General features: G+C 44.2%; 2 protein-coding genes across 2 annotated transcripts; both read right to left on the reverse strand.

Moving 5' to 3' along the window:
- Positions 1 to 184: 184 nt before the first annotated feature.
- On the reverse strand, positions 185 to 8015 carry dok1a (docking protein 1a). Its single transcript, XM_055909049.1, has 6 exons — positions 4649 to 8015; positions 3556 to 3714; positions 3004 to 3159; positions 2505 to 2574; positions 2091 to 2266; positions 185 to 1570 (listed from the first exon to the last, which is right to left on the reverse strand). Exons 1-6 carry the CDS (start codon positions 4727 to 4729, stop codon positions 710 to 712), a joined length of 1503 nt encoding a protein of 500 aa, XP_055765024.1. The 5' UTR covers positions 4730 to 8015; the 3' UTR covers positions 185 to 709.
- Positions 8016 to 11869: 3854 nt separating this feature from the next.
- On the reverse strand, positions 11870 to 18099 carry paip2b (poly(A) binding protein interacting protein 2B). The gene is made up of 4 exons (XM_055909051.1): positions 17920 to 18099; positions 16476 to 16645; positions 13525 to 13698; positions 11870 to 12870 (listed from the first exon to the last, which is right to left on the reverse strand). Exons 1-4 carry the CDS (start codon positions 17924 to 17926, stop codon positions 12814 to 12816), a joined length of 408 nt encoding a protein of 135 aa, XP_055765026.1. The 5' UTR covers positions 17927 to 18099; the 3' UTR covers positions 11870 to 12813.
- Positions 18100 to 20011: the final 1912 nt, after the last annotated feature.

A 20011-nucleotide genomic window follows, 5' to 3' on the forward strand; every position in this document is an offset into this window, starting at 1 on the left:
TAATCGGCTACTTAGCCTACAGGTCAGGTACAGTACAGTATGTAATATAACTATTACAATGTGTTAAACGAGGAAGCTTCAAATCTCACTAAACCAAACATGAATACACGCCGACAACCACAGAGGAGCCTGAAATATACAGTAGTCGGCCTGTTAACGTTCACATATTCCCATGTAAACAGCGTTGAACTGAACAGTAGTCTCATTTATTGAGGGGCACAATACAATTTCAAAAAAATAAACAATCAATGCACAAAACAAATAGTGGAGGGAGAGTTACTGGATACACACCCATGATTGGTTTATTGAATCACATCAGTAAAACAAAGTCAATTAGGAAAAGGATGTGAGACTGAGCGGAAGTCATTGGTTTCTGTTGGGGAGGAGGAGGCTAACACTGTTTGTAATATTTACATCGACCACTGGCAGACTTCTGGAAGATCGCTGTCACTCTTTTCTCCCTCTCCCATGTTCATTACACTGGTGTGCAAAATTGATATTCATATCAGGTTATACAAAAGTTATTACATCATAAGAAAAAACAATGATTCTGTATGTGAAAACAAGTTCAATAAATAAAGTAAGTTTACAATAACATTGTGAAATGAGTGAATGTGTGGATTGGTCTCAATATATCCTTATGGGCACTGATCAGAAGTAGTGCACCTTAAAGGGCAATAGGGTGCCATTTCAGACGCAGCAGAGTATCCTAAATGAACCCCATGTTTTCATAGATGACCTCTGGTGACTGGCGTCCAGCAGTGGGCCTCCTGGTGGCCAAGGTCCTGGTAATGGTCAACGATGATGATGAGGAGGAAGAGGGGGATGATGAAGATGAGGATGAAGAGCCTGGCTTGCAGACCTGGCTGTAAAGGTGGGCGAACGGGTCAGTGTTGGGGCCCTTGGCTGGGGTCCCCACACAAGGCTCACTATAGATGGGTTGCTCTTTGCCAGGTTCCTGTCCCCGGTCATACACCTCGGAGTAGACCGGCTCTGGCTTGTCGCCGTGGTGACAAGAGCAGGAAGAGGAAGTGGGCGGTGGTGGTGGTGGTGTAGATCTCGGGGGTGTGAGTGAGAGGATGTCTGCTGGGTCGGCGTACACTGGTTCCGTTCGGTTGCCATGGTGATTGTGGGGGTATAGAGGGATAGAGGGGGTGAGGGTGGAGGCCGTTGGGGGCGTCAGATAGGAGTTGAGGCCTGGGGCTTTGGGTTTAATACTGTCTGCTGGCTCAGAGTACGGACACTCCTCAGAGCCAATCAAATTAGGCGGCTGTGAGTACACACACTGCTCTGCGCCAATAGCGTTTGAAAATACTGGCTTAAAGCTGTAGCTGCCCTCTAAAATGGCTGCGCTATCTGGTAGTTTGGGCAGTGGTGAACGAGCACGAGGCATGTTAGGGCTACGGTTAGCAGCCACAGTGTGGCCCTCACATTCGTCCCCGGCGACGGCCTTCTGTTCCCGTATGGCGTTCTCGATGAGGCTGAAGATGTCGTCAGCTTGGCATGTGTCAAAGGTGAAGGCTCCGGGTCCAGAGTCACAACGCCGGCCCGCCTCGATGGAGAATGTCAACTGTGGGAGAACCAAGAGGACACAATGATTTGAGAAAATTCCCACAGGTGTTCACTGGAAAATTGCATAATTTAATGTGGGCACCATACGTATTATAACCTGCAACCTTCTTAAATGGACATTGATGACCCTAAATTGATCCTTAGACACATCCTTTTTTGGACCCACACTGCCCTAAAAAGCTAAACACAGTAACTTTGATCTGTTGTAATGGCCAGGTAAATGATCTGATTAGTGTGGTATTTTGTTTCCTGACACAAGAACAAGCCAGTTGATCAAAACATATCATTAAGTACCAGAAATTGCTGTCTGTTTAGAGAGAAAAATACTTTGAAGTCAGAATTCGCAGTCCAAAAAAATATGTAGCTACTACTGTTTTGCCTTTGTAGCGCAGCATAGTACCGTACTGTGATGGCCTTGAAATTAGACACTAGAGAGTAGCATTAGATTAAAACTAATAACAGATTAGGAATCTAATTCTATGGCTCAATGAGATTCTAAATTCCATGGTTCTACTGACCTTGTCTCTGCCATAGCGTCGTATCAGCCGATAGGGCCAGTCCTGCAAACTCTTCCTGGTCTCCGCCTCCTTAAGGACCAGCCCCTCCTGGGCCACTTGCAGCCAATAGTACTCCCCCTGGAGGCCGCAGCGCATCGCTACATCCGTCTGCTTCACACCCACCCTGAACTCACTAACTGAGGGGAGAGAGGAGGGAGAGTGACGGTCATGACCGAAGCACTATGGAGGGTGTTCATTTCTATTTCTTGCTTTCTATTTTGTGTTTATCTATCCTTTATTCGTAGTAATATCTTTGAAAAGAAGAACCTGTTCCAAGACAGCAGTAATCATATGCCCATTAGACATAAACAGACAGAAGAATGGTTGTTCGTTATAGTTTGTAATGGCCACTAGGATATCTGATGTGCTTCTCACCTTCCTCCCTGGAGACGTAGATCTGGTTGTCCTCCATCTGAATCTGAGGCTGCTGACCAGTGGAGCCTCCCTGGGAGAGAAGACATGTATTTAGATTAGACAGTGAGAACTGTCCTCACAGATACCTACACTCTTAGAAAAAAAAAGGTGCTATCTACCCCTTTTGGCTTCCATGTAGAACCCTTTCTACAGAGATTTATACAGGGAACAAAAAAGGGTTCTCCTATGGGGTCAGCAGAAGAACCCTTTTACAACCTATTTTCCAAGAGTGTACACATCCTCCATATAATAACTGTTTGGTGATGAAAAGAGTTTAATGATAGAGAGACCAGTGAATAATGGCGTTTGCTGTTAGCCTTGTACCAATTCCGAAACAAATTCCTATCAGCGTTGTTGAATGCTAATAAAGTATGATTCTACTTCTATCTGTAACTGTCAAACTGTTGAATTGAGACTGATCCCTAAGTCACAAGACAACAACAGAAGCTGCTATTCTCACCTGGAAGGCGAGGTCACACATCCTCTCCACCCACTCCACGCAGTTGTCCTTATCCGCTGCGAAGATGTACCTCCTGCCGTCTGTCTCCACACAGAAGGCCATGTTGTCTTTGGGGCAGGCCTCAGCGTGTGGGGGTAGCCTCAGGACCCTGATCACCTACATTTACATTATACTCCATTAGCAGACACTCTTATCCAGAGACTGTAACAAATGTGACTTGGTGCGTCTCTGCTTGGCACTCAGCATTAAAGAGATAGATTGGGGCTAAGGCTTGTGCAAGCTCTAACAGCTCATAGGAGCAGGGGCCTATCTCCTGTTTCTGTAGCATGAGCCAGTTTGATGTACAAGTACGCCCTCTAGACAGGATGCTAGTCTCTCGCAGGGCCTTATGCTTATCCATACCCAGAGCCAATTATAGTGCATTCAACTAAGTTAGGTAAGACAACCACATACTGTCTTACAGTCAGTGCCAGTAAAAAACAAATCCTCAATAATGCAGCTATAATCAAAGTCAGTGCTAGTAAGGAAGACAAGTACAGCAGTAAGGTTTACCTCTGACAGGCGGATCACCCTCTTCTCCTTAACTTTGTCCTGGTGCTTCCAGACCCCAGAGGGACCGGCCCGCTCTCCTCCCCCCACCTCCTGGCGCTCTAGCCTGGCTACACCGCAGCGGCTGGAGGGGTAGAGAGCCAGCCAATGCTGCTTCCACTTCTGGAGGGAGGGCGGAGGGAGGGAAGAGAGGGGTTGATGGCAGAGAGGGAAGTGAGGGAAGACAGAAATAATGGGGAGAAAAAGAGAAAGGCCAAGAGAAGGGGAGAAAAATGTGTGGTTGAGAAAGAGAATTTAAAAAAAGTGAGTATCTAGTTTTCCCATTTCGCCCACAACACATTAGTCAAATGACAGACTCAGAATATCACCCCCCCCCCCCCCCCCCCCCCCACCTTCTCCAGCACAGCTGCCTATTTTTAAATAAAGGTGCAGTGGTAGATGAGGTATGTGTGCTCAGGTACAGTAAGTGCCTTGACCCCTCCCTCTGTTTTACGTGTGCCTAGCAGTGTTTCAGTTCACATCCCAAATGGCACCCTATCCCCTACATAGTGCACTAGTTTTGTCCAGAGATCCTGTGAGTCCTGGTCATAAGTAGTGCACTGAAAAGGGAATAGGGTGCCATTTGGGACATATTTTCATGGAATGTGCCATGAGCAAACTGGGAGCAGTCCTGTGTCTGGGCACGCACGTGAGGATCCGTTCTCCCCTCATACCTTTACACACGCACCATTACCAACTAAGCCTGTCTCTGCCAAAAAGACTTCAACGTGTAGGCTACAGTAAATGTCCTCGTATACTGCAATCATATACATTCAAATGTAAAGTGGAATGGTATAGGGATTAGATTGCTGCCATACACAGTACATAGAGTAAACAAGGGGATGGCAGTTTATATGATAACAGCAATAGTTCATATCAAAACACTCGAAATAAACAAAATAAAAACTTACATCACAAGACTGTTATAAAGCTGCATTCAAAATCGAAATAAATACAATATGTTCCTATTGACTTTTATTGTCATTCCACAAAAACAAGATAGATAAGGTACCAGGATGTGTACAATTAAGTGAGTTAAATAAAGTTACGTGCTTACCTTTTCTACATTTCGGTGTTGAAGGTAAACTTGTCCTGCTTTCACATGAGTGTCCATTATGTTCAAAGAGTCTCTCGGCATTCAACTGAACTTTAACCAATAACTTGGATTTGATTGTGATATATGTTAGTTTACGGTATCCTAATCCTACACTTGTGATTTCAGTACGGTCAAACTCTCCCTCTGACAAATGTAGGTGTGCTTTTCTTTCGTTACGTCAGCGGCTAAACCTACGGTGAAATTATGACTGCGTCCACACCTTTCTCACGGCCCCAGGCTACTACGTCTGGTCCAGGGCGTTAATGCACGTTCCTCTAACTACCAGAATCTACAAAGACCAACCCTTGTGATGTCATACAATGAACAATTGCCTACACAGAGAACCACACAGTGAATAAGACATGTATTGTGAAGAATGAAGGAAGTGAAAATGCCCATTCATGGTTGATTTTATTACGATATTTTGTATTGTTCATTGTTCTTTCATTTATGACCATTGTTTTTAGAATGGCTACGAAGACTCAGATTATTTTGGAATGCTCTGACATCGCCCTAATTATGATGTCGCTGCGTAACTAAGGAATCGATAAAAGTATATTATGTTGACTCAAACGTTCCAACGTTCTATGGAACATAGACTATTATGGGTTTTCCAACACACATTTAACCACTGTCTCATGTAGCCTGTTTTAGTTTCGCTAGCGTTGACCCCGATTTATACTTGACGAATGACCATCTTAAATATCAGGGAACAAGAGCAATTTAATGCACTCTTTAAGGCAAATTCAGGTATGTCTAGTACGGGTTAATCATTGCCATATTTGATCATTTTCATAACATAAACACTAGGCTATTCAACTAGTAAGAATAGGTCATCAATGAGATTGTCTCATAATGCTTACTAGAATGAATACTTTTCAATGATGCTCTTGGTTAGTTAAAGGTGAGGGTTCATCCATCTCTCTCCACTCTTCTCTCCTCCAGTCTCGGGGCCCTCAGGCCAGAGTGGGGCAGCAAAGCACCTATGGGGCTGACTACAAGCCCCCCAGTGATCGGCACCTCAGGCTGTTCAGGCTCCATGCAGAGCCATCTTGCACCACACACCAGAAGGTACAACTAACTCGCTCTGTCTCTCCCTCCCTCTCACACACACACCAACACTTTCCCACTTGTATACTAATGCCATACACTCTAAAAGGAAAAGGTTCCTGGAGTATCCTTTAGGGATTCTTTAAATTTAATCTGTGGGGGAACCCAAGTTCTTTGAAGATCCCTTTAAAAGGGTTCTTCAAATAACTCCTTTTAAAGTATCCTCAAAGAACCTTTTGGTGTACATTTTTGAACTACCACCACCCCACTATTTTTTAAATGTATTATTAATAATCAGCATAACAATAACACAATATTTTAATTGTCAGTGTTTATTATGATTTTAGTGGCAAAGCAGAATTCACTCATCTCAGTATGAGGTAAACTCCCAGCAGAGCTCCAAGTCACATGGGTATATCCTCTGGCCTGTTGATGTTAAATTACTGTGTTAAGGTTCTCCGTATCCACAGCCAGAAATATTCTGCAGTGCGTGGTGATCGAACCGGTTTCCTGTTATATTCATCAGAGGTGTAGGAAAGGTGAAGTCTGTGAATCCAACAAATAGTAATTATACAGATGATTAACAAAACATGCACACAACAGTAATCATACCTTGGTTTCTGTGGTGAATGTGAATGAAAACAACAGTTTTGATAATGGTTTTCATACACACACCTTGTCCATAATGTAGAGGCCTCTGGGATATTCATTGAAGAGGTAAGGGAAGAGGATGGTAAATGTGACCTGCATAACATACCAATACCAATTGACATCCCTTTTTATGCCTCTTCCTCTGTATACCGGCAGTCACAGAAACAAAAGTGAGCAGTTGAGTCATCTGCACCCAATACAGCTATCCTTCAACATATTCATACCTCTTTGTTGGTTTTATATCCATTCAATTGTCCATTTTCTGTTTTAGAAAGATTTGCACAAATATGAAAAGATAGATGGTATCATCATAAAACAATATACATTTAGATGATACAAGGGACAAACCTTACTTAAATTGAGGAGATCTTTACATTTTTCAGTTAAGTGCCTGCACCTGCTGTCCTTTCAAATTCAAATCCACATTTTTCATTTGGGCAATTAGGTTCCTGCAAAAAAATCAAATAACTAAGGTGGTTCCTCAATGAACCCCACCTGCTATGGGGTTCTTTTAAGAACCTTTTGGGGGCAATTTTCAGTGCCAAGAACCCTACGGTTCTTCAAAGAACTTTGAGGATCATAGAAGAACCTTTGTTGAACTCTTAATTTTTAGAGTGTACACACTGTACACATTCACACTGCCCAGATTTGGCCTGCCTGTCTGTCTGTCTTCCTATCTGTGTGTCTGTCTGTCTTTCTGCCTGCCTGTCTGTTTGTCAGTTGGCGGATATGTGGGCTCAGTACTACAGACAGCGTTTCCAGACCTTTACCAACGGCCCACAGAGCCCCGCCTTTGCCTTCACTCAGGTGAGTCCCTCAGCCACAAGAACTAACTTACTTGTCTTACCTGTCCCTTGACTGGCATACCTTAGGGGCATTTCATGGTAGATGCATTGATATTATCTTATCTTAGTCAGTCTCAAACCTCTCTCTCTCCCCTCCTCTCACCCTCTCTCTGTCTCTCTTCCCTCCCTCTCTGTCTCTGTCCATCTATCATCTCTCTCTCTCTGTGTCTCTCTAAAGAAGGGGAGAACAGTGAGGGCAGCTACGTTGGAGAGTGAGAATTTCAGTAAGATCCAAGTGGAAAGGACAGCTCCTCCAGAGAAGGGGCAGAGCCAGATACCACCACAGCGTTCGAGCTCCGACTCTGGGGAACGAAGGTCGGTCTCTCCCTCTCTCTCCTCAACCTCAGTCCATAACTCCGTCCCGTCCCGCCCTGCCAGGAAAGAGACATGGACGCATGCAACAGGGGACCCGGCACTGGGGGTCACAACGACACCCAAGGACATGGTGGAGCTGCCTCACATCGGCAGTGGAGAAGGTGAGAGAGGGAATACCCTGTTCATTTTGTATTGACAAAATGTTTTAATTTGAGGCTTTGAATGGCCTTATAACTCCACATTTTATCCGCTTTTGTTTCCTTTAGTGCAAGATGATAGACCAGCACCAATAACATATGTGTGTGTACTACCTGTTCCTGTTTTCACAGGAAGTGAGGGGGAGCTCCCGCTGCAGGTGGAGCGGTTAAGGGCGGAGCAGTTCCGTCGGGTCACGACCCACTCATCTAGGCTGGAAGGCCAGATCAACCAGCGCATAGCCACCAAGTCTAACCTCATGCACCTAGGTAGGACCTGTAGAGACATAACAATATATTAAACACTGTTCTATACCCATAGCCACCAAGTCTAACCTCATGCACCTAGGTAGGTCCTATAGAGACATAACAATATAATAAACACTGTTCTATACCCATAGCCACCCAGTCTAACCTCATGCACCTAGGTAGGTCCTGTAGAGACATAACAATATATTAAACACTGTTCTATACCCATAGCCACCCAGTCTAACCTCATGCACCTAGGTAGGTCCTGTAGAGACATAACAATATAATAAACACTGTTCTATACCCATAGCCACCAAGTCTAACCTCATGCACCTAGGTAGGACCTGTAGAGACATAACAATATATTAAACACTGTTCTATACCCATAGCCACCAAGTCTAACCTCATGCACCTAGGTAGGTCCTGTAGAGACATAACAATATATTAAACACTGTTCTATACCCATAGCCACCCAGTCTAACCTCATGCACCTAGGTAGGTCCTGTAGAGACATAACAATATAATAAACACTGTTCTATACCCATAGCCACCCAGTCTAACCTCATGCACCTAGGTAGGTCCTGTAGAGACATAACAATATAATAAACACTGTTCTATACCCATAGCCACCAAGTCTAACCTCGTGCACCTAGGTAGGTCCTATAGAGACATAACAATATAATAAACACTGTTCTATACCCATAGCCACCCAGTCTAACCTCATGCACCTAGGTAGGTCCTGTAGAGACATAACAATATAATAAACACTGTTCTATACCCATAGCCACCAAGTCTAACCTCGTGCACCTAGGTAGGTCCTATAGAGACATAACAATATATTAAACACTGTTCTATACCCATAGCCACCAATTCTAACCTCATGCACCTTGGTAGGCTTTCTACCACCAGCCTTATGTCCCAAATAGAACACTAATGTGTGTATATATATACACTGCTCAAAAAAATAAAGGGAACACTTAAACAACACAATGTAACTCCAAGTCAATCACACTTCTGTGAAATCAAACTGTCCACTTAGGAAGCAACACTGATTGACAATAAATTTCACATGCTGTTGTGCAAATGGAATAGACAAAAGGTGGAAATTATAGGCAAATAGCAAGACACCCCCAATAAAGGAGTGGGTGATTCTGCAGGTGGTGACCACAGACCACTTCTCAGTTCCTATGCTTCCTGGCTGATGTTTTGGAAACATAGTACTCAACACCATCCACCCTGATCCTAGATCAGCACTCCCTACTCTGAGAAGCTTTAATACGGGCCGAGCCACCTACTTTGTTGAGAGCCTGCTGGCCAAACCTCATTGGCAATAACATGTTAAACTTGTGACGTAGGTGCAGTATGAAGCTGTGTATGGGATTATTCATGATAACTCTCTTCCACGTGTGTGTGTGTAGGGCTGCCATTCGACGGTGTGACCACCTACAGCCAGAGTTACACACACTGGGACAACCCCTCCACACTGAAAGGCCCGCAGTGCATCCTGCCTGAAGCCACACTCAACTGGTACAGTAGATCACATCCACATACCGACACGGATTGAAAGGAGGGATCTGTTCATACTTACTTACCTAAGGCCATGGTGCACAGGCCATGGACGACTCCTCTCCTTCGCACTCTGTTCTGGACGGTCTCCTCCAGCTCGTTCCACCCCATGCCAGTTTTCTTTGCATCTGTCTCAAGCTCCTGCAATCTGTTCACTGCGATAGATAATAACTGCAGATTACATAGTGATTCACACATACAGTGAATCATAGCAATCCCCTTCACCCAGCAACCCATTAACAGTCAAGTGGTGCTGCAGAGGTTATGTCCATCATATAGTCTGGCGTCTGTAATAGCCAGAGGTAAAAGTGATGTCACAATAAGTCCAGTTGGGTGTATTGTGAATTTTAGCAGCTCCACCACTACTGCTTATACCTGTCCTCCAGACCTTCAGATCTGCAAACATAGCTAGGTTATTTACCCTCTAAAAAAGGGGAAGGACCGAATTATGACAGACTTTAATATGCTTCACCATCCTATCCTCTCCATCCACCCAGGAGGCCCTGGGTGTCAGAGTACCAGGACCGGTACCAGGGCCCTGATCGCTACGTCCCTGGGCAGAGGAAGCCCCCTAGCGGCCTGAAGGAGCCCTGCACCGCCGAGTACCAGCCTGGTGCCCACACCGCAGACCAGACACGAGGACACATCCGCTCAGAGTATCAGAGGCACTTCACCAAGGTTATATCCCAAACTGAACCATATTCTCTTCGTAGTGCACTACTTTTGACCAGGGCCTTATGGTGTACTTTGAAAATAATTTTGGGACAAAGACCCAGTTTCAAGGCTCCCTATTAGAGTAAACATAAGGCTGCATTTACACACCACAACACACTCTATAGAGGGTGTGACATTCACCTCGTGGTGCACAGAGGGCTCTGCACAGAGATTGAGATTTACATGCCATAGGTTGTACATTTACATAGGCCCTTGCTATCCGGAATCCAAGGGACGTCCCTACCCCATTAACGTTTCCATTTCAAATCGGATTGGTCACATACACATATTTAGCAGATGTTATCGCGGGTGTAGCAAAATGCTTGCGTTCCTAGCTCCAACAGCACAGTAGTATCTAGCAATTCACAACAATACACACAAATCTATAGTAAAATAATGGAATTAAGAAATACTAGGGTGAGCAATGTTGGAGTGGCATTGACTAAAATACATTATATGCATATGAAATGAATAAAACAGTATGTAAACATTATTAAAGTGACCAGCGATTCCATATCTATGTATATAGAGCAGCAGCCTCTAAGGTGCAGGGTTGAGTAACCGGGGTGTAGCCGGCTAGTGATGGCTATTTAACAGTCTGATGGCCTTGAGATAGAAGTTGTTTTTCAGTCTCTCGGTCCCAGCTTTGATGCACATGTACTGACCTCGCCTTAGCGGGGTGAACAGGCTGTGGCTCAGGTGGTTGATGGCCTTCCTGTGACATTGGGTGCTGTAGGTGTCCTGGAGGGCAGGCAGTGTGCCCCCGGTGATGCATTGGGCAGACCACCCCCCCTCTGGAGAGCCCTGCGGTTTTGGGCGATGCAGTTGCCATACCAGACGGTGATACAGCCCGACAGGATGCTCTCAACTGTACATCTGCAAAAGTTTGTGATGGTCTTAGGGGCCAAGCCGAATTTCTTCAGCCTCCTGAGTTTGAAGAGGCACTGTTGCGCCTTCACCACTGTGTGGTTGGACCATTTCAGATGTTCGGTGAAATTCAAGCTTTTCAGCTTCTCCACTACGTTCCCATCGATGTGAATAGGGGTTTGGTGTAGTGCGAGTGCCAATCTTTTTGTACCATCATGCAACCTCACTGTCATACCATGTTTGGCTTCACAATGACAGCAATGGTGTTGACAAGAGGACAAACAGATCTGGGATCAGGTTACACTTGCAGTATAAACCCAGCCCAACAATTAACTGATAACTTCAATAATTTAGAGTTGAGCAAAAGACAATACAATTCATTATGTTGTTCCTGTGGTTTTGCTGCAGAACCACCCTGGCCTGTCCAGACCCAAGACCAGCCCTGCGTACAGACAGAACCGAGACGACTGACCTGAACCATCTTCAGGATTAGACCTGCAGGGTCTCTATTCCATGTTCAACCTGACAAAGGTTAATACAGAAAAAAATGTGGATTTTGACAATTCAGAGGTACGTTTTTGTGTTGGCATTTTTATCAAAACCCACAGCATGTTTATCAAAACCCACAGCATGGTCTTTTGAGTGGACTTTTAGCTAAGGTAATGACAGGTTACTGGACATGTAATAACAGAATCAAACCTGTATATAAAACAATGAACAAGACACCAAAGTCCCAGAGGGCACCTGATCTTTATTCCATCATACTTTGTCCTCATTTGTGTAATGCAAGTCGCACACTGTGACAGGATTTCAACTCAAGTTTTTACATATCAACCAAACGGAAAAATGAAATTGTTGCCACGGAAATCCCTCGCAGGTTTCAAGTTGCCTGCAGTCAGCTCTGCCACTGCAACCAGATTCCATCCAGTCCTTCTGTACACTGCAGTCTGTCCATCTTTCGCCAAGCCTACTTCGCCCCTACACACTACCTACCCTAACACCAGCCTCCGAGGAAAAGAAAAACATCCAGAAGAGAGAAAAAAAAAGAAAAAAAGAAACCGCAACAATGATCAGGGGAGAGACAAATCTCCAGCCACGATCACCACGACGACAGACTCACACGGCTGCACTTGAGATCGAGGAGAAGGAACAAAAATAAACACCAAACTTTCTATGCAGATCTGACCTCCAGTTCTGCCGTCTGTCCAATAAGAACATCTTATACTGATGGCCCCTCCCATTCTGTCCAATAGGATTATTTTATACTGATATGGCCCCTGCCCACCCTTCTCTCATCACTGCCCCATGCCTAGTCAACCACATAGGAACAAAACGGAAATAAAAGGCTGCGTTCCCCTACTCAGACAGTGCTGACACATTTCAGATCTTACAACTCCTGGATAGGTATTTTACTTATCAGCTAACCACATGTCATAGCAATCTGGTGCCCGACGGCACAGTAGATGACTTGGCACGTAACCATAGGTTGATGTATGCAACGTCTGAGCAGGGGAATGCGACCAAAAGCTTATTGAAGAGTATACCCCAGCCCACCCTCCAACCCCACCCCATGTACCCCACACAGCCCAAAAGCAGGCGAGTGCAAGGGTGTCTGCTGGGAAGCCAGCAGTCACAAAGAGTCTTTATGAGGGTTCCCCCTACTGGCGGGAGGACCCTAGTATTTCATTCCCGGAACAAACTCCTTCGCCTCTGGGTTCAAGCTGCTCTTGCGCTGCAAAAAGAGAGGAGAGATTTAGTATAGGAGCATACTATACTAAATAGGTCAAAATAACAGGGCCTCAACAATAAAAAGGGACAAGTAAAGATGAGACTGTTCGGATTGTAACACACACCACAGGATATTCTCCAGCTGATGGCCGGTTCCCTGCCAGATTAAGCCTAGTCCTAGACTAAAAACCCATTTTAATGGAGAATTTCCTTTCTACATGGTCTTTAGTCTAGAACTAGGCTTAATCTTTTTCTGGGAAACCGGGCCCAAGAGTAGGAGCGGTATCGTGTCTGTGCTCAAACAACTGGAGAAGAGAGACTGTCCCTAAGAGTAGAAGAGGTATGGTGTCTGATCAAACAACTGGAGAAGATGGGCTACCTAAGGTATCTAGGTACTGAACGTGGATAACACTCCACAGCAAATACTTCAGGCTTTTAACTCTCAGGTGAACTCTAAGGAACAAAATATGAATCCTTGTCCTGGACTGAATAAAGAATCTCCGGTGAACATGCTTTTTAGTCCAGGATTCAACTTTGTCTGGGAAACTGGCCCTATAAATATAGTGACGTTTTGGTCGACGACGCTCAGACATGCTGCTCGTGTAGAGAGTAAACAGATTGTGACACACTGATGGACAAACATTCTGACAGGACTTACTGCGAGTTCATCTGCGTTGCCGTTGGAGACAGATAGCCCGTTGAGCTGTTGCTGAATCTGCCCCACCCCCGGGGCGAGGTCTCTGGCGGGGATGAACCAATCCTGATCCTCCTCTTCCAGCATTTCCTGGAAACAGCGTTCTAAGAACTCCTGTTCCAGAAGCTCCTCCTCCACCTGGAATGACCACACAATAGGGGAAGAATAGGGCTGGATTACAATCAGCAGTAGATGATTATTTCTTAATATGTCTTTCCTCATGTCCTCTATCCTTGCCTTCTTCTCAAAGAGCACTGGGGGGCAGCCCAGGTTCGAGGTGAGTGGACAAAACATTAAGAACACCTTTCTAATATCGAGGTGTCCCCCCCTTTTTCCCTCAGAACAGCATTAATTTGTCAGGGCAGGGATTCTACAAGGTGTCCAAAGCGTTCCATAGGGACGCAGGCCCATGTGGACCACAACACTCCAACGTTATATGGGTTCTATTTAATTGTTTACCATTTGAGCAAGAGACCAGCTGTTTTCTTTGCTTTAAAGCATGACTGTCACAAATCCATTTTCCCTCTCTGGCACTGCTGAGTGACAACTTGCAAAGCCTACGCAGATTGGCCTATGCTGTTGGTTATACCAGGGATGAAAAGACACAATGTATCAACTTTGCTCACTGCGGGCTGCTCCAATGTATCAAATGTAACAGAACACTGAAGGGTCTGCATCCCTGATCGCCTGCTAAATAATATTTAAAAAATGGATGGGAAAAAATAGATGTGCAGGAAGAGCGGACGAAGAGAAGCAGGTGAGTGACGGCTGGAAGTGGATGTGGAACATGCGGCTGGCTGATCAGAGCTGACAAGTGATTTGAACATTATTGGACACGTCGCATATAAGGACCGGCGAATACAAGAAACTATTTGAGATACATATAAAAATTCAGCAAAAAGAAAAACGTCCTCTCACTGTCAACTGCGTTTATTTTCAGCAAACTTAACATGTGTAAATATTTGTATGAACATAAGATTCAACAGACAAAAACAGAACAAGTTCCATAGACATGTGACTAACAGAAATGAAATAATGTGTCTCTGAACAAAGGGGGGTCAAAATCAAAAGTCACTATCTGGTGTGGCCACCAGCTGCATTAGGTACTGCAGTGCATCTCCTCCTCATGGACTGCACCAGATTTGCCAGTTCTTGCTGTGAGATGTTACCCCACTCTTCCACCAAGGCACCTGCAAGTTCCTGGACATTTCTGGGGAGAATGGCCCTAGCCCTCACCCTCCGATCCAACAGGTCCTCAATGGGACTGAGATCCGGGCTCTTCGCTGGCCAAGGCAGAACACTGACATTCCAGTCGTGCAGGAAATCATAAACAGAAAAAACAGTATGGCATTGTCATGCTGGAGGGTCATGTCAGAATGAGCATGCAGGAAGGGTACCACATGAGGGAGGAGGATGTCTTCCCTGTAACGCACAGCATTGAGATTGCCTGCAATGACAACAAGCTCACTCCAATGATGCCTGGTGTAACTAGGGCAGTTGTTGCTATCCTGTACCTGTCCCGCAGGTGTGACGTTCGGATGTACCAATCCTGTGCAGGTGTTGTTACACGGGGTCTGCCACTGCGAGGACAATCAGCTGTCCGTCCTGTCTCCCTGTAACGCCGTCTTTGGCGTCAGTACGGACATTGCAATTTATTGCCCTGGCCACATCTGCAGTCCTCATGCCTCCTTGCAGCATGCCTAAGGCACGTTCACGCAGATGAGCAGGGACCCTGGGCATCTTTCTTTTGGGTGTTTTTCAGAGTCAGTAGAAAGGCCTCGTGTCCTAAGTTTTCATAACTGTGACCTTAATTGCCTACCATCTGTAAGCTGTTAGTGTCTTAACGACCATTCCACAGGTGCATGTTCATTAATTGTTTATGGTTCATTGAACATGCATGGGAAACTGTTTAAACCCTTTACAATGAAGATCTGTGAAGTTATTTGGATTTTTACAAATTATCTTTGAAAGACATAGTTTTTTTCTTTCTGATGTGTGATATATATACTTTTTTTTTTTACTGAATTTATTAAGAAAACTGACAGGCGCCAGCCAGTTGGTTCTATAGATTGGTCGGGCAGAAAAATGTGGTATTATCATATGAAACAGTAATACGGTATTCTAAAAATGTTGGTGTCATAAGTATCATGACGTTTTGGTACCGTGGTTCTGGTATATAACACAACGGCACACATACACAATCCATGTCTCAATAGTCTCAAACTTCAAAACCCCTTAAGCTGTTTCCTCCCCTTCATCTACACTTTATTGAAGTGGAATTAACAAGTTAAATCAATAAGGGATCATAGCTTTCACCTGGTCAGTCTATGTCATGACAGTGCATGTCAGAGTAGAAACTATAGCATGAAGTCCAAGGAACTGTCCGTAGATCTCCGAGATAGAATTGTGATGAGGCATATATCTGGGGAAGGGAATATGGAACGACCCAGACTCTGCCTAGAGCTGGCCGTCCGACCAAACTGAGCAACCGGGCAAGAAGGGAGAACCTGCCAGAAGGACAACAGTCTCCACAGCACTTCACCAATTTGGGCTTTAAGGGAGGGTGGCACATGACAGCATGGCTGGAGTTTGCGCAAACGATTCTGTGGTCTGATGGGAAAAATGTAACTCTTTGGCTGCCGCTCCCCATCTAACTTAACAGAGCTTGAGAAAACCTGCAAGGAAGCATGAACATGCCCCTTGATCCTGAGAGTAGAGTAACCTGATACTAGATCTGTGTACAATGCCAGGCAATATCTATCCAGGGCAACATTCCTCACCTTTTAGTGTGTGTGTGTGGTCTGTACATCTGTGTGGGTGTCCCTCTGTCTATCACCGTGTCTGTATGTCTGTGTGTGCACCTGTGTGCATACGTACATGTGTATGTACATAAAGAGTGGTCCTAAATCACTGACCTGTCTGTTGTAATCCTCCTCGTTCTCCATCCACATGTAGTCAGCGAAGGGGTTGTTGTTGTTGTTGCCCACCTCTCCCTCCTTGTACCCGTTGGCCACGTTCTCTTTCCCGGGGGCACTGCTGCCGCCTGGTGTTTTCGCCATCTCAGGACTGTTCATCTCTGCAGGCTCTGTAGGGTTAACGGGTTTCACACATGCATAAATGGCAACCCACTTTAAAATGAGGCAAATGGCTTTCAAATTGACAGTAAAGCTCAGTTTGGGTAAACTGAATAAATGACGTGTTTAATAAACATGAAGGTCTAAACGTACCTATAACATAAGAGTAGAAAGTTAAACCGTTATCTACCCACACATGAAAAAGTATATTGTCAAAACGCAAATAACAAAGTGCATACTTCATTATTTTACTTACTACTTAGCAAGTAGTATCACAGATGAAAGTGTTAGGCTAGTTATCATAATATTTGCTAGTGTCATACTAGTTAAAGTAGACCAAGAGTAGCGAGTCAGTGGCTGCGCTTACAGCTGACGTGGGTACAATTACTAACTAGCCAGTTCCAACCGTTATAACGGCAGAACTCAACAATACCTAGCTAACGCGTTACCTGTATCGTCAGCATTGAAGGGTGCACATGTCACAAGAAAAAAAGTGATGACAAACCCCACATGGAGCGAGGCCTACCTGCGTGTCACAGCTGCAACAAGCCAGCCAGACAATTAGCTAACTGGAGTAACGTTAGTTACAGCTAACATTACCGTTCATCGCAGCACAAATCCTATTTTGAATATTGGCAGTTTGCTAGTGAGCTAGTTACAGTAGCTAGCTTACTAGTTTGTAAACAACGTTAGTTTGCTAGTTGGTAGACAACGTTAGCTAACTACGTAGCTGTTAGCTAGTGTGATAGCTAGCGAACTCAGAAAACCAGCACGGACTAGCTAACTAGATAGCCAACTTAAGCAGCCTGAAAGTAATTTGTGATAAAAAAGGGTTGTGGTTTCGACTAAATTTACTGTAGCCATCATTTCACTGATTAAACGAGTTATCTAAGTTAGCATTCAAAAGATAACTAACACATCGTGCAATCACCCTACGAAAAAGGCTTTGGCATACTACTAGCGAGCAAGAAAGCTACTTGGCTAGCGAGCTTGCTAACTAACTTGAAATACATAAAAACACGCATATTGGATCACACATGGACAAACTTGGCTGGCAAGCTATTTTTGATGTACAGAGTGAATGTTACGTCATCTGTAACTCGCAAAGCATTCTTACTACCTTGGATTGTCTTTATGGCTAGCTATAAAACTGTTAGCTGGTAGTGGTAGAAACAAGCTAAACCAAATTTAGCTCGAAGGCTAACTGCGTGACATGCACACACGATTCAGGTCAAATTGTATCTGGAATGCACAGCAGCCAGTAGAGCAACAAAAACGTAGCTACCTGGCATCGTTGGATAAATATTTAAAGACCACCCGATATATCTTCAATGTTTGACAGGGCAATTCGTCGACTTTACAGCTAATTTGCTATCAAGCTAGCCAACTCACTACATTCCATCAAGACGCTCACGGGGGACTTCCGTTTCGTCGCTGAGTTCCCCCAGCCGGCTATATCTCGTCATATACCTACCTCAGCGCATCAATTGAGAGGTTGATGTCATGGGCATGCGATTATTTTTCTTATTTTCCCTTTTTCCTTTAACATTTACTTAACTAGGCAAATCAGTTAAGAACACATTTTTATTTACAATGACGGCCTACCAAAAGGCCCCTGCGTGGACTGGGATTAAATAATAATAATACATAAAATATTAATATAGGTCAAAACACACATCACAATTAGACAACGCAACACTACACAAAGAGAGATCTAAGACAACATAGCAAGGCAGCAACACATGACACACAACATGGTAGCAACACAACATAACAACAAAATGGTAGCAACACAACATGGTAGCACAACACATGGTACAAACATTATTGGGCACAGTCAACAGCACAAAGGTCAATACATCACACAAGGCAGCCACAACTGTCAGTAAGAGTGTCCATGATTGAGTCTTTGAATGAAGATATTGAGATTAAACTGTCCAGTTTGAGTGTTTGTTGCAGCTCGTTTCAGTCGCTAGCTGCAGCGAACTGAAAAGAGGAGCAACCCAGGGATGTGTGTGCTTTGGGGACCTTTAACAGAATGTGACTGGCAGAACTTGTATGTGGAAGGTGAGGGATACAGTAGTTATCTCAGATAGAGAGGAGTGAGGCAAAAGAGGGTTTTATAGATAAGCATCAACCAGTGGGTCTTGTGACGGGTATACGGAGGAGTATAGAGTGCAGTGATGTGTCCTATAGATCTCCAACGACGAAGAGGATGGCTAATTTTACTTTCTATTGAACATACTTCTTTCAGTATTAAATATTATAATTTAATTACCTTTTAGGGTACCTGAGGATTAAGTAGAAACGTAGTTTGACTTGTTTTAACAAAGTTTAGCGGTAGCTTTTTGGATTCCTTTGTCTGCATGTTGAATGAGTGGATTACTCAAATCGATGACGCCAACTAAACAGACTTTTTTGAATATAAAGAAGGATTTTAACTAACAAAATGGAAGATTTTCAAAAAGTAATTGATTATTTAATCGATATTTGGGATTTTATGAAGCCTGTGCTGGTTGAAAAATATGTTCATGTGGGGCGCCATCCTCAAACAATCGCATGGTATGCTTTCGCTGTAAAGCCTATTGTATATCGGACAATGCAGTTAGATTAAGAATAATTTAAGCTTTTAACCGATATAAGATACTTGTATGTTCATAAATGTTTACGAATCCACATGACCTTTGTTTTGGAGGTGTTCAGAACAAGGTTAAGGGTAGAGAAAGCTTGTTGGACACTAAGAAAGCTGTGTTGTAGAGCAATTAACACAAAATCCGGGGAGGGGCCAGCTGAGTATAAGACTGTATCATCTGCATATACATGGATGAGAGAGCTTCCTACTGCCTGTGTTGTGTTGTTGATGTAAATTGAGAAGAGCGTGGATTGAGCCTTGGGGTACTAGGATTGAGCCTTGGGGTACTCCCTTGGTGACAATCTGCTGTCTCAGCCACTGCCTTTCTGTCTTTATACACTGCACTCTTTGAGAGAGGTAGTTAGCAAACCAGGCCAAAGACCCCTCAGAGACACCAATACTCCTTAGCTGGCCCACAAGAATTGAATGGTCTACCATATCAAAAGCTTTGGCCAAGTCAATAAAAATAGCAGCACAATATTGCTTAGAATCAAGGGCAACGGTGACATCATTGAGAACCTTTATGGTTGCAGTGACATATCCATAACCTGAGCGGAAACCAGATTGCATACCCAAGAGAATACTATAGACATCAAGAAGCCAGTCAGTTGATTATTGACAAGTTTTTCCAACACTTTTGATAAATAGAGCAAAATAGAAATAGGCCTATAACAGTTAGGATCAGCTTGATCTCCCCCTTTAAATAATGGACGAACTGTGGCTGCATTCCAAGTAATGGGACCCT

Source organism: Salvelinus fontinalis, chromosome 42 (assembly GCF_029448725.1).
Source record: "Salvelinus fontinalis isolate EN_2023a chromosome 42, ASM2944872v1, whole genome shotgun sequence".
NCBI lineage: Eukaryota > Metazoa > Chordata > Actinopteri > Salmoniformes > Salmonidae > Salvelinus > Salvelinus fontinalis.

Bases quoted from the DNA above. Each gene is read 5' to 3' on its own strand.
- dok1a (XM_055909049.1), bottom strand. From the start codon at position 4,729: ATGCCGAGAGACTCTTTGAACATAATGGACACTCATGTGAAAGCAGGA. The intron at 3,715-4,648 runs GTAAGCACGTAA...CCCTCCCTCCAG, and splicing joins AACACCGAAATGTAGAAAAG to AAGTGGAAGCAGCATTGGCT. The intron at 1,571-2,090 runs GTCAGTAGAACC...GTTCTCCCACAG, and splicing joins GACGCTATGGCAGAGACAAG to TTGACATTCTCCATCGAGGC.
- paip2b (XM_055909051.1), bottom strand. The intron at 13,699-16,475 runs GTCAGTGATTTA...TGGTCATTCCAG, and splicing joins AGGAGGATTACAACAGACAG to GTGGAGGAGGAGCTTCTGGA. The intron at 12,871-13,524 runs GTAAGTCCTGTC...CTCTTTTTGCAG, and splicing joins GCAACGCAGATGAACTCGCA to CGCAAGAGCAGCTTGAACCC.